We start from the raw sequence: 15680 nt of genomic DNA, 5'->3' as shown, positions 1-15680 counted from the left end.
GATTCAAAAGTATAAGTAAACTTCGACCTAGAATGGTTTACTTTTACAAATTGTGACTTGGATGGAAAGTTGTCTCATCGGCACTTATACCCCATCTTCTTATATCTATAGATATGAAATAATCAAAACGAAATCATGTCTTTAAGCACTTTAAGTACATTTAGACTTGGCAATAATTTAAACTCAAACCATTTGTTTGTTTAACGAATCTTTCAAGTTTCAAATTGATATTTTCATACGTATTTTTCATCCTGCAACACAATTGCATATTTAAAAAAAAAATCAACGTAAGCATCATCTGCTAGTCTCAGATATGCTGAATATTAATTTGATTTATTATCTATGCCGCTAACACGTTTATTCACAAATTTTAAACGAGCTATCTGGGTTATTTAAAAAAAAAAACTTTTCTCGTGTGAACTTGGTTTCCAGCTGACAGATATTAAAACGAAAAATTAGTAGTTTGATGAAATCAATGACACGAGAAATTTTGAAATTCTCCACACTTTCAGAAAATTTCTTGTTAAAAGCCAACGTCTTGATTAATTTTTGATACGTCAGTGCTTGTTAATGGGAAATTAGAAATCTGTTTGAGTAGTTTATAGCTATTTACTGTGCTAATTATATCGTTAGCAGTTCTTTTTTTCAGTGAATGATTTTACATAACTAATTTGTTTCCAACGTTTTTATATATAATTTTTTTTATACATAGATTCATATTGATTAGTTTCGTCGTTTATTTCAATAAAAACTTGACTGTCTTTATTTCATTCATAATATATATATATCAATAAGACGGATAAGCTTTAGTTCAATTTAGTAAAGACATTCGACACAGAAATAATACAAAAAAATGAAAAGTTTTCTATCTTAGGAATATGTGTACATGCAGCTGATGTCATTTACTCAACAACCTCCCCTCAAGTCCTAATCAGTTTTCGACAAATAAAGGCAACAGTAGTATACCGCTGTTCAAAAGTCATACATCGATACAGAAAAAAAAACCAATTAGCATTACAAACTAAAACTGAGGGAAACAACTGTAGAAGGAAAACAACGAAAAAAAGCAGAAAAAACTAGGATGCAAACAAAAAGAACAATACGACATACATAAACGCGACCTATTAAATAATAGTTGCCATATTAACGATATGCGTCCGAACACTGTAAAAGGCAACAATTTTTTTTAACAAAAAAACAGTGTGTAATAGTCAGACGAGAACCAGCTTAGGAGTGGAAGACGAACGAATTTTCTTAACTTTTGTTTAGAAGTGTCAGGAAGGGTTTTGACATATTGTTACCAAAAAAAGATGTACTTTAAATACAAAAGCACAGGACTAAGTTTTTTAAAACTTACTAGATGTTGATCAACGCTTTGTTACACATATAGATATAATCCAACTACATAAAACAAGCAAAGGACGCTATGAATGAAACATCTATTGCGGGAGTTTTCTCGTAGTGTTGAAGACCCATTGGTGGCTTTGTGTTGTTTCTTTGACACATTCCCCATTTCCATTCTCAATTTTATTTATTAAAATATGACACGTGTCGTGTACCTTGACATATTAAAAGCTAAATAAAGGCTTACAGAAATATTTGTGAAAATTATGTTAATCTTCACTACAATCAATAAAAATCCTATTGAAAACTTGACTCACTGAATATGGAATGATAATGTGGTATGGTTGCATCCAGGATCACGTTGTAGCGATGTGGGTGGACTGTAAAATACACTAATTCATTTAGATGACTTTAACTTCTTTAAAATTAAATTAAGTACAAAATGTATTATGTTGTCTTATTAAAATTGAACTGTATAGTTAAGCCAACGTGTGACCTTCAACAGTTAGCAAATTCATTACTGCATATACTAAGTTATAAAACGTTTCAAAATAACAAAACTTAAACAATTCAAAGGATCAATTAAAACTCCCTAATTTATCAACCAACTTTCAGACAGAATAAGCCTTATACTGATAGTGTTGGCCTATATAAGAGTCTGGATGTGGTTTACAGTATAGAAAATAAGGGCAAAATCTGCGGAATAAAGGGAAAAACAAATTAAAAAAAAAATAGGTAAAACTTAGTTTAAAAATTGGGGTGATCAAATAATGAGCAAAACATATGAAGAATCGAAAATAATGGACTAAAGAAAGGAGAAAAGAAGGACACCAAATCAAGTTTCTTCTATACATTTCGAATTCGGTTTGTATATTTAAATCTTACTTAATATTTTGTTTCTAGTGTAATTTACACATATTATTTTAAGTATCTGTCATTCGAAATTTAACCGGATACATGGGAAATAACTTATATTTTATTCTTTTTCAGGTATAGGTTGGGCTGTAGTTTTAATTGCATTTTATACAGACTTTTTCTACAATATCATCATAGCATGGGCCCTTCATTTCTTGTTTAGTTCTTTCACAAGTGAACTTCCATGGAGTTCTTGTGGACATGAATGGAATACCGAACATTGTTATGACGGTACATACCGTGGTTCGTTAAGTGACTCAAATTCAACCAATGGGACTACTTCATTTTCAATATTTGAACCAATAACCGTTACTGCCAGCAGTAATATAAGTGCAAATATAACGACGAATGTCACCCGAATATTCCGAACATCACCTGCGGAAGAATATTTCAAGTAAGTATGTGTGCTGCTTTTTTTAAAAACAATAGAAGATGTTTAAAAAAGACCATAAGATGTTTTAATCACTAGAACATAAATATTTCACATTTAAACTGTTAATTTATATTTTTTGAAAGTTAAACAAAAGCTGTAAAACAAGGTTTAATTCACCATTTTATACATAAGGAAATGCCTGTGCCAAGTTAGGAATGTGACAATTGTTTTCCAATCGTTAGAAGTTGCTATACTTTTGATTTTGCTATTTCATAAAGGACTTTCATTTTTGAATTCCCTTTGATTTTGGTATTTTTGGTATTTTTCTTGTTACGGTATCTCTCCAAGTATCAACATCATTTTTATGTTTATGATATGTATAAAAGAGGGGTGAACGATACCAGAGGGAAAGTCAAACTCATAAATCTGAAATAATCTGACAACGCCATTGCTAAAAATGAAAAAGACAAACAATAGTACACATGACACAACATATGCAACTAAAGAATAAGCAACACAAACCCCACCAAATACTAGAGGCGATCCCAGGTGCTCCGGAGGGTGCTATATAAGATGCTGCGTATGTGATACTTTCTTTGACGGTTGTATTCTTAGCTCCAATTAAGTTCGAGCACAGAACAAGCAAAAATTGGAATAGAAAATATTAGAATCTTTTGGCTTAAACAAGGTCAGACAGATACTGTATCATATAAGTGTAACAAATTACTGCTATGATCGATTCAGCTGTCAAAAGATATCAATAAAAATATAAATGCAATGAATCTGACCCCATTAGCTATAATGTCATATTAACATTAATGAAAATGTAGGATTTAAGATAAAGATTAAGTGTTTACATTGAGTTCAAAATCCGTTACGCTCTTGTACGATCAACAGATTTACTGATATAAATCAAGAACACATTATGTCATATCTTATTAAATGAGATGTTCAGATATAACATGCTGACGCAGATGGCCTTCTACTATTCAATCATATTTTGAACGTTATGGAATAACCGTTTCACAGATAATATCGGATATGTTCCTCACGTCGTAACTACAATCCCTTTCCCTTTCCATGAATGTGACCTACTGAATGAGACTATTTACCGGATTTGTTATAACATGAGCAACACAATGGGTGTCACATGTGGAGCAGGATCTGCTTACCCTCTTGGAGCACATAAGATCACCCCCAGTTTTTGGTGGGGTTCGTGTTGTTTTTCGTTAGTTTTATACGTTGTGTCATGTGTACTATTTTTTTCTGTTTGTCTTTTTCATTTTTAGCCATGGCGTTGTCAGTTTATTTTCGATTTATCAGTTTGACTGTCCCTCTGGAATCTTTCGTCCCTCATTTTTAAGACTGAGAAGAGTTTTCGTCATATGATTTTTGAATATTTATTTTCTTCAGCTTTTCAATCCCTTAAGTTGCCCAACATTGATCAAAGTTTGCTAATTTTTTATAAGTTTCATCTCAAAACACATAATAACAATTGAAAAATAAAACCCTTTCAAAGTATCCCTTTCCTACAATGCACAATTATATATTGTCAGAGTTTTAAAATACTTTCCCTCCATTCACAATGTAAACTATTTTGATCTCAAATCATTATGATCATCTAACTAAAGTAAGTATAGTGTCTCTATTTGGTCTCATTTCTCACTGTGTTCTGTTTTGTTTTTTTTTATTATTATAATTATCATGTAATTAATTTTTCGGCATTCAATATTAAAGTTGTACAAGTGCGATTTCAGAAATGTCGTTAAACAGTCGCCGCATGAGGTCACAATGAAAGACATTGCAAAAGATAAAATAAGGAATAAGAAATATTCTATGAGAAAATGACATTCAAATAAAAAAAAATGAAAATTAGTCGGAATTTCTTTCCATTTTGAACCATGCACAAGTATTTTTAATATTCATAGACTATTTTGATAATAAATATCTATATTTCAGTCGTGGTATGTTAAAACTACATAAAAGTACCGGGATTTTTGACGTCGGTGGAATAAACTGGGAGATCACTTTGTGTCTCCTTGGAGTATATGTGATCTGTTACTTCAGTATGTGGAAAGGAATTCACACATCGGGAAAGGTAACAACTGGTTTAATAGAATTGATATGTAATGTCAAATATATTCACATTACCACTTAATTCATTCTGAACTTAATAACAGAATATATATTGTAGAGAATGAACCAACTGACAACCGATACTTCATTCAGTGTCTACTTTCTGGTATCACGTTCGTTTCTGTTAAGAATATGCATAAACTTATCATATATACCAAAATTGAAGTGACTAAATGATTATTCATTTATGGCCATTTATGTATATTTTTAATGGTATAATTTTTTAGCAGTTTTAATCTCGTTATTTGATTGCCGTTCAACGTTCAATTTTTGTGGAGATTACACTTCGTGATCTCTACGGCATCTTTTTTTCAAATCGGTCAAAAATGAAATTACTTTATGTTAAGAATGCAACAAAAGAGAACATCACATACAAGTAAATAATTTTATGAAATAATACAATGACAAGTAGTATTATACCAAAATTTGAGATATACACTATGCAGTAGTGATCGATTTTTTGGAAACACCAAATATAGAATCCTGCAAAAGTGAAACATATTATTTTGAGCTATAATGATATGTATGGCTTTATTCACTATCAATGCGGGTAGCTAATTCGAAGTATTTGGATTGATGATTTAAAATAATAAAGAGTGATATAATTTTAGTCAGTTGCATTTATGAAACTGATTTAAGGAAAGTGCATTTTTGTATACAACTTACTCCCTGTCAGTTCAAGGGATAATGCTAGTAAATGACGATATATTGAATCAAATCTTCAGCCAAATACCGATCCTCAAGGCAAATTTTAAAATGGGCAGTACATAATAGTTATCAGGTACCAGCATTATAATTTAATACACCAGACGCGCGTTTCGTCTACATAAGACTCATCAGTGACGCTCAAATAAAAAAAGTTACAAAGCCAAACAAGTACAAATTTTAAAAGCATTGAGAACCCAAAATTCCAAAATGTAGTGCCAAATACGGCTAAGGTAATTTATGCCTGGGATAAGAAAATTGTTAGTTTTTCAAAAAATTCAAAGTTTTGTAAACAGGATATTTGACCATATAATTGATGTAAAACCGACAGAATTAAAAGCTACCAATCAGCGGGAAAATGAAAAACAACCGACACAATCAGGGTCTTTATGTATATGTTGTCCAAATTTCCCGCCTTTCATCCCGGTGGACGTACCTTACAAAATCCGTCCTTTATTTAATACCGTTGATTTTATCTCTTCGGTAAATGAGATAATTATCATTTGCCATTAGTAAAGCAATGATTGATTAATTAATCGATGTTGAATGTGCTTTTTGATATTATTTGAATTGCCAATATGAGTTAATTAAGCGCATTTCGAACAATAATGTAATATGATTCAACATGTCGAACAAAATTATGCTTAGTGCGTAAACATGCATATGATTCCAAAGTTGTTTGAAATAATCAACAACAATTACCAACACAGTAGAAGACTACAAATTTTAGAAAACAAATAGTTCAAAAAGATCGAAATACATTTGGTCTATTGATAGTATTATCCCATGTAAAATATAGAGGGTGAGAAATTGTACAGAAAATAACATTATTCAAATAAATATTAATCGACGCGTTTCTTCTTTTTATGATTCAATGTGAAAATACTTCGTATTGGACTATTAATAACTTTATTCTTTTTATCGTATCTGCTAAGAAATTACGTCACACGTTGTAAATTAAGGCGACGGTTTATCCCCGATGTTCGAATCTCAAAGTAACAAAAAGAAACCGAGAGAATCGCATTAACTCCAAAAGGAGCCAAACATTTTGTGTTGATAGGAATAAGCATCTCCTGTTATGCGTAAATCACCCGTCATGCGAATTCACACTTCGGTTAAAAAATGTAGACAAAAGAAAGAATAGCAGATAATACGACTCTTTTGTATATAGAGATCTTAGATCGCGAAAAAATCGCTCTTTAGTGCATTGAGACACTGATACATCGTATCAGTAAACATATCAGAAATCAAAACTATCCAAAACACTTACCAATGTCAAAGGCTATCTAATTTATGAAGTCAAAATACCCCTTTAGTGCATGACATAAACAAAAATAGAAAAATAGAAAAACTACAGAAACCCGAAATCGTTTAGTCAGTGCTATTGTTTGGTCGGTTGAGTTTTATGCTATCAATTAATTACCATTGTCCTGCTTTCCATACCTGTCAATCTTGGTTCCATATATGGTCATTTTTATAAATTTCCTGTTACAAAACTTTAAATTTTTCGAAAAACTAAGGATTTTCTTATCCCAGGAATAGATTACCTTAGCCGTATTTGGCACAACCTTTTGGAATTTTTGGTCCTCAATGCTCTTCAACTTTGGACTACTTAGGCTTTAAAACTATTCATTTTGATCTGAGCGTCACTGATACGTCTTCTGTAGACGAAACGCGTGTCTGGCGTATTAAAATATAATCGTTGTACCTTTGATAATTATTCCAGTTACACATATCATATTCACGGACATCATACGGTTAATCCAAACTAGTACCAAATATTTCGCTTCAAGGTAGACGGTACAATTTAGGGCGGACGGTCTAGTTGAGGTCAGACTTGATTGTTAGTCATAAATGGACCACTTTTTATATAATTATGTTCATATTGTCATTGTATTACATTTAACACCATATCCTTTGTATGCAGCCTAAGAATAATGTTCTTTTTACTAATATTGATATTTTACAGGTTGTATGGTTTACAGCTTTGTTTCCGTATGTGGTATTATTTATTTTGATGATAAGAGGAATGACACTAGATGGCGCCTGGACAGGGATTTATTACTACCTCACCCCTAATACCACAAAACTTCAGGAATCACAAGTAAGCAGGTTAAACAGTTTTTCGCTTATAACAATAAAAGCATTCGTTAAATGCCCTCCTAACCAACATAATCACTCTATCGACAACAAGGAGAAGAATACCGTATTTACTGTGAAATATATATACTACATATTTTGGAAAATTAAAATCTCAAATCTACAGAACTCCGAAGAACATTCAAAAAGGAAAATGGCAAAATCAAAAGCTCAAACTTTTCAAATGAATAGTTAACAACTGTCATATTCCTGACTAAGCATTTTCACCATCTCTTTGGTGCCGGACTTGGTCTGAGCAGAATTATTAAGTACCGGTTCTTTTATTTATTCATTCTTTTGTTGCGGATAGAAAGTAAATTTTAACATTTTATGATTTTATTATAAAATTGTAACCTTTCTTCAGCAGTGTTATTTACCAATGAACTGTTTCTGCAAATATCATATCTATCTTCCCATACTCGTATTCGCAGTGTACTGCACGAAAAATATGGAAAATATACGAGACAGGGACAATTAAAATCTACATTCAACCCACATTATTGAGTTGTCTTAAAAAATAGCCATGTCTTTTTTCTAAATACTTTATTTTCAAGAGATCATTAATCAAAGTTGATAATATGTTCAGAATAACATCCCCGAATGTTTTTATTTTCTTTGGTATTTTTATATTTGTATTATAGGTATGGGTAGATGCTGCAACACAAGTGTTTTTCTCATTGGGTCCAGGATTTGGTGTTTTACTTGCATTTGCCAGTTATAATGAACTTCATAATAATGTTTATAGGTAATTGAATAATATGTAGTTTCATTTCGTTTATCTTATGTTTTATATTTTTACCAATGATTAAAATAAGGTAAAAATGAAAAACAAAATCCAAGGAAAGTTTAAATCGGAAAGTCCTTTATTGAACTGCAAAATCAAAAGCTCAAACACATCAAACGAAATTGAAAGCAAATGTCATATTCCTAGCATAGTACATGCATTTCCTTGTATAGAGAACTGTGGATTAAACCTGGTTTCAAAGCTAGCTAAACCTCCCACTTGTAAAAGACAGCAATGTCACTTTAGAAATAAAAATCCCCAAGCAAGACACATCTAAGTCATACTGTACTTTGTTACAATTATTTAGCGTCTCTACTGTTTGGCAAATGTTATAATAACCACAGATTAAAAAGTTGAGAAGTTACCATTGACACATGAATTAAGATAGGCACATATAATGGACAGATGGAATAAGATGAAAACATCTTAATGGATGAGATAAGATGGGAATATATAATAGACAGATAAATAAAATGAGAATATATAACGAACACACTAAATATATGACATCAACATCAACATCAAATTTTTCACTTTGACAATTTTGGAAAAAAGACAACTAAGACGCTCTAATGATAATCCAACAAAAAAGAAACGGAAAAAACTGCAATTCTTTACATTTTTAAAACAGCGCATTCTTTAGAAATTTTACAAACTTTACAGATTATACATTTTTATTCTTTGAAAATATTTTTTTAACAAAAGATTGAAATAGATGATAAGAACGTCTGTTTTCACAAGTTAAATAGCTTATGTGTCTAGACTGAAAATAGCGTTTGTTCAGTCTTAATAAGCTGTTATCATATCAATTCAACCCGAAAGAAAGCAACGAGTAATTTAAGGTAAAATATAACCGATCTGATAAGTTTTGAACATTAAAAGTCAACTTGATCATTTAAAGACGGATTCTTCTACCTAAGAAAAATTTTGTTAGGCAGTATTGTTCTGGTACAGCAGATAAGTTTTCCAGTACAAGTTATATATTTCTTGTAAATAAAGGGACAACATCAGCATTTTTTCATCACTTTTATAATTATTATTATTATCATTATAAAAGTGATGGAAAAATGCTGATGTTGTCCCTTGATTTAATCATCATTATTATTATTATTATTATTAGTATACCATCAAAAGTAAATTGATTTGCTTAAACTTCCCAACATTCACATATTTTGAATTCCTCAAATTATGAAATTAGTAATTTACGAATCAATGTTTTGTTTTATTCCCTTTATGCACTAATGTTTTTTTAAACAATATTACTTTAAAAAAGATATATAGGTTAATGCATTGTAAGTGATTTAAATCACCAATTCAAACAAAGTTCACCAATTATAGATTAAATACCCATATTCCCGGGAACTTAGAAAAACAGGGAAAACCAAAATGTTATCTTTAGAATCACATAGACTGAATGAATGTTAATTGTTAACGATTAATTTGTGAGCATTAATTCAACAGCAATAGTGATCACAATGATACAACTTTTAATACAGACAATATTTTTCATGTTAAAACATATAAAAGCTAGTTGTCCAATTGTTTTCTCTTTAAGGGTGATAATGGCTATTTAATTTCAAATTCTATTGTCATGAATTCTTTTTCATCTTAATGTTTTACTCTGGAAACTATAGTGCTCTCTCTGCGTCATTGGTCGCGGAAAATACAAATATTTATATTAGTTTAGATTGTTTTGATATATCATATACATATAAGTAATTGAAATCTATTAGATGGTAAGTGCCGTCTTGATAATAACTTTCATTTGCAGACTCGGGTCATCTTGACAAAATATTTATTTGTTTAAGTCTTTTCTTCGGCGTACAATCATATTATGCTAGCCTAATGATATATTAACTTTGAAAGATTGTTATACTTAAGAATATGCTATTTGGGAATTTTATATAATGATTAAAAGAGGGGCGAAAGAAACCAGATGGGAATTCAAACTCATAAATCGAAAATAAACTGACAACGCGGTGGCTAGATAAAGAAAAAGACAAACAGACAAACAATAGAACACATAACAAAACATAGAAAAATTAAGACTAAGCAACACGAAACCCACCAAAAACTCGGGTGCTCCAGAAGGGTAAGGATTAAGTTTTGAAGATACTACTGGTCATCTTGAGGATACGTAACTTTTATTAGTATTACCGATCGTCAGGATATAAATAGTAGCTTACCGATGTTCAAATCTTATCATATTACGACGATATAATACCAATCAAGGGAATTACGTCACATTTATGTTTCATTGTAATACTTTATTTTGATTGGTTATCAACAATCTCGCGTCATTCTGAAATTAAACTTTATATTAGAATTAAATGTATCATTCATGATGACACTAGCTTCCAGAATGATGTGCACATGTAAAACAAAAGAAAAAATATATAGAAATAGTGTTTTCAAGATCCTAGGAAAAAGGAAATTATAAGTATTGAATACTTCTTTAAGGAATTTTATAAGTTTGTAAAACATTGACCATGCGCACATTTTTCATTCAAAATTTACTTCGGTCAACGCATTTACATTCCAATAAATTTACAAAAATAAGCAATCAATTCTTAATAAGTTAAACACTAACACTGTGAGAAAATCACACGAATTCCGAAATGTTTTTATATTGCTACTAGTAATACACTATTTCAACTGTCCTTCTAGTATGGTACAATTTGTCATGATTACATATACATGATATACGTTACTTCAGGTTATATTTGTTTTCTTCGCGGTTAGTGTAATTTTTTTCTGCGCATGAGATATTATTTAAGTTTTCTACAAAACACTATGCTCCGTTTTATTTTACCAAATTTTCTTTTTGCGTCTCGGATTTATTTGTATGCAACGAGTTCTAAATTTAATTCTTATAACCTATCGTTTATTTCCTAGATTTAACATATAATCCTAAACTCACTACTAAAACTGACGTATTTATCCAATTATCAGACAAATATATTTCTAGGGTGTAACTCTAATTTCATAGTCAATTTTAAAAAGAAGCCCTACATAAGAGATGAAGCAATTTGTTCTAAATTAACGTGCAAGAGTTTACTGGTTGCAGCTATGTTATGATCATTGCTGGTTTAATCTTAAACGATCCAATCTATTAGTAAAGAATCGTTAGGATGTCTCGTGCTTCCGGAATTTGAATAAAATGACCCCAATTTGGTTTTGATAATGGTAATTGGTTGGAAATTGACTTCGTTAATTGGTACTTAGATCATTAATGTAATGGCATCAAACAAAAAGGTTCATATGAACTCTGAAAGATTTGCTTGTATCTAACCATTTACAGTTTAAGTAAAAGGATTCAAATGAGAAACATAGAACCAATAATACTAATTTTAGATGACTTTATTGCGATATTTTTTTTTCCTAACGTTTCACATACCAAACAGAGATATCGATGAGTTTAAGGTATATGTTTATCAAATTGAAATTATATTGTAAACAAACTGATCAAAGGTACCAGGATTTTAATTTTGACGACAAACAACCGTTACGTCTTCAAACTACTCATCAATGACGTGCAAACCAAAAATGTTAAAGTCCAAATCAATGTAAGAAGTTGAAGTACATAGAGAACGCAATATTGTGAAAGCCTCGCCAGAGTTCTTATCCCATTTTTGAAAGCGGACATTAACTTTAATATGAATAAAAAGATAAGTAGGATATTCTAAGTGTGAGAAAGAAACTTGAAGATGAAAAAGCATATCTAGATGACACTAGAGAGTTTTAAAAACTATGCAAGTTGCTGTACATTATGACAAGAATTTAATTTCTGCTTGTTTTAACCAACGAAGATTAATCGTATAAGAAGAATAAGAATCTTAATTATATGTTTGTCAATTTCAAATTTTTAAATGTTTTGAAATGAATATAAAAGCCTTTTGACAAACATTGTCACTCTAAAAATAAGTTTAGAGTATTCAGCTGTTTAATGAAATGATTCTTTACATGTGCGACGAAAGTACTTCAGGAAGCTAGCTTGAATGTTTTGGATTTTTTGTCAGATTTTCGGAATCCTCTGGTTTTATCCTTTTAATTGCCTTGAAAAAAATTGCACGGTAACCCCCATTTTTCTTTTTGTAAATCTTGTATATGTATAATGATAAGCCAACTGTAAAAGTCTTATAAAATTTTAAACTTTAAAAGTTTTTGAGAACCTAAACTCGTCAATGATAAAACTATGAAAAGTTAAGAGAGAATAGTTTCCCGCCAAAATTTCAATGGCTAATATTTAGAAAATAAGCACGGTGACCTATATATATATATATATATATCTTTTTTTTTGCTCTTTGTGTTCCGTTATTAACCCCCTATTAATATAAACTAGTGTTTTGAAAAGTTAATTACTTTGAAACTGAGAAACGAACTCCCTTAAAATTATATGTGATTTGTTTACAACCTTTATAAAAATTATACAATTGACTTGTCATATAGGAGCCTATTGTTCAGTGGTTGTCGTTTATTGATGTGACACATAGGTTTTTTCATTTCTCTTTTTTATATAGATATGACCGTTGATTTTCCTGTTTGAATTGATTTACAATAGCCATTGTTGGGGCCGTTATAGCTTGCTGTTCGGTGTGTGTACTTTGACCTATAATTGTTTACTTTGATACATTGTGACTTGTGACGAGCGTAATCAGCTCATGAAATGGTGTATAATTATTTTAATTTAGTCCAGTTTAATTTTTAAAAACAATATGCTTACCAGTATTTACATTGTAGTTGAATTTTTCTGGGTTTGGTATATTGTCACTTGCAGTGTAAAGTTATCATTATAAGTTGCATTCAGATTCTTTCCTTGTTATTATAGAACATTCAAATGTCAAAAATTTGTCAAAGACTGACAAAACAACACTTTAAAATCCACGATTAGTGTTAAGATGAAAACATTGGTTGGTGTGATTTAATTTGTGTTTATCTTTCTCACACACGCAATTTTTATTCAGTTACTACAAAACAATATAATGTGAAATGAATGTCTAGAACTTAGAAACAAGAAAACGTGCTTTAACAAATTTGTCTCCGAATATACAAATAATGCACGTATTGGTCAAAACATGGATATTGACACGGTCTGCAATTAACATATAAATCTGAGAATTTTTTTTTGATCTTTATTGGTATCAAGTAAGCTATTCTAACTTTAATTTTTTTTTCACACAACTGTTTGTTTTTCTTACAGAGATGCTTTGATCACAAGTGCAATTAATTGTTTGACTAGTTTTTTCTCGGGATTTGTCATCTTCATGATATTAGGATACATGGCTGAAAAAGCAGGCGTCCATATTTCTAGTGTTGCCCAAGAAGGTAGGTTTTATTAAATTGTCATTTCTAAGTGACAAAATTGAGAATGGAAATGGGGAATGTGTCAAAGAGACAACAACCCGACCATAGAACAGACAACAGCAGAAGGTCACCAACAGGTCTTGAATGCAGCGAGAAATTCCCGTAACCGGAGGCGTCCTTCAGCTGGCCCCTTAACAAATATATATACTAGTTCAGTGATAATGAACTATGTACTAAACTCCTAATTGTATACAAGAAACTTAAATTAAAAATAATACAAGACTAACACAGACCAGAGGCTCCTGACCTGGGACAGGTGCAAACATGCGGCGGGATGAGATCTCAACCCTTACTGATCCTAATGCATTTTCTTTAATTTTACTCAAACTATACCCATTAGCATCAGTTACAGTATTGTTCGGGCTTGAGGTCGTTAATATTAGAACTATATGTAAGATGTTTGTGTAACGTGTTGATATAGGTATAGGAAGATGTGGTATGGGTGCCAATGAACAACTCTCCATCCAAATAACAATTTATAAACGTAAACCATTATAGGTCAAGGTACGGCCTTCAACATGGAGCCTTGGCTCATACCGAACAACAAGCTATAAAGGGCCCCAAAGTTACAAGTGTAATATAAAAAAGAAGATGTGGTATGATTGCCAATGAGACAACTATCCACAAAAGACCAAAATGACACAGACATTAACAACTATAGGTCACCGTACGGCCTTCAACAATGAGCAAAGCCCATACCGCATAGTCAGCTTTATAAGGCCCCGATAAGATAATGTAAAACCATTCAAACGTGATATGGTTATGTAACTGATATGCACATGTTTTGTTTTGCAAATATATGTTAATTGACATTTCTTATCTCATTATACGAGAAACCTTCCGTTTATTGCAATATTCTTCATAATCAAAAAGATACCATGTATACAACATCGGTACAATAAGCGATTGATAGATTTCTTAATTTCGATTATTCCTGTTAAAAGTCAATAAATCATTTTGCCAAAAGCTCCTGTATTATCATTAACTTCTTAATTGCAATAAGTTTCAACGTCTAAAATTGTGTTGAATAATTGGTGTATAAAATATAAGAATCTCTAGAATTTATATCTATGATAAAATTATGTTCATATACGTATATTGCGGCTTACAAAACGGTTCAAATAAAAATACAGTCTCAAAATATTAAGGTAAATATTTTTTCAATTTACAGTACTGGTATACTGTAGATTCATAATTATTTGTCGGATACCAAATTTCGTGGATTTTGTGGGTATAGGTAAACCATGAAATTTAATGTTAAACGAATGACAAATTTTCTATATTCAGTTCTCCGCAAAACCACGAAAATTAATATCCACGAACATACAAATTTACATTCATCCACGAAATTTGTACCCACGAAAATAAATTAAAAGTAAAATCACAAAAATACTGAATTCAGAGATCAATTCGGAAAGTCCATAATCACATGGCAAAATCAAACAACTGTGAATCCACAGTATATGTAATTCAGAATGTGAGGTCATCTTCGACAAATCTGTAACTAAACACACACTTTCACAAAATGATAGAGTGAAGGGTCAACTTATGATTAAAGTGTTGTTGGTTTTTATGTTGTTTAATTATTGTATTGCTGTGGGTTGGTATCTAATTTTATAATTTTATACACTTAACAACAGTAGAGCAATTAATTAGTAAGAAGAGGGGCAAGAATATCACTTGATGCCCCATTTATGGGCATTATGTTTTCTGATCTGTGGGTCCGTCTGTTCGTTCGTTGGTCGATTCATCCGTTCATCCGTCTGTTCGCCCGTCTGTCCCGGTTCAGGTTAAAGTTTTTGGTCGAGGTAGTTTTTGATGAAGTTGAAGTCCAATCAATTTGAAATTTAGTACACATGTTCCCTATGACATGATCTTTCTAATTGTAATGCCAAATAAGAGATTTAACACCATTTTCAC

The 15680-nt window shown here is 31.0% G+C and overlaps 1 protein-coding gene across 2 annotated transcripts in view; it reads left to right on the top strand.

Annotated features, from left to right (window-relative positions):
* Positions 1–15680, top strand: part of LOC143076498 (sodium-dependent dopamine transporter-like) — a 76849-nt gene that overhangs the window by 50273 nt on the left and 10896 nt on the right. For both annotated transcript variants that reach the window (XM_076252314.1, XM_076252315.1), the window contains exons 6-10: positions 2335–2653; positions 4592–4730; positions 7443–7577; positions 8254–8357; positions 13597–13721. In XM_076252314.1, the coding sequence (XP_076108429.1) occupies positions 2335–2653; positions 4592–4730; positions 7443–7577; positions 8254–8357; positions 13597–13721 (822 nt within the window). The remainder of the gene's footprint in view (positions 1–2334; positions 2654–4591; positions 4731–7442; positions 7578–8253; positions 8358–13596; positions 13722–15680) is intronic.

This window comes from Mytilus galloprovincialis, chromosome 5, assembly GCF_965363235.1.
Source record: "Mytilus galloprovincialis chromosome 5, xbMytGall1.hap1.1, whole genome shotgun sequence".
Lineage (NCBI taxonomy): Eukaryota > Metazoa > Mollusca > Bivalvia > Mytilida > Mytilidae > Mytilus > Mytilus galloprovincialis.
The sequence above is the reverse complement of the archived record's forward strand: the minus strand, read 5'-3'. Positions and strand labels throughout refer to the sequence as shown.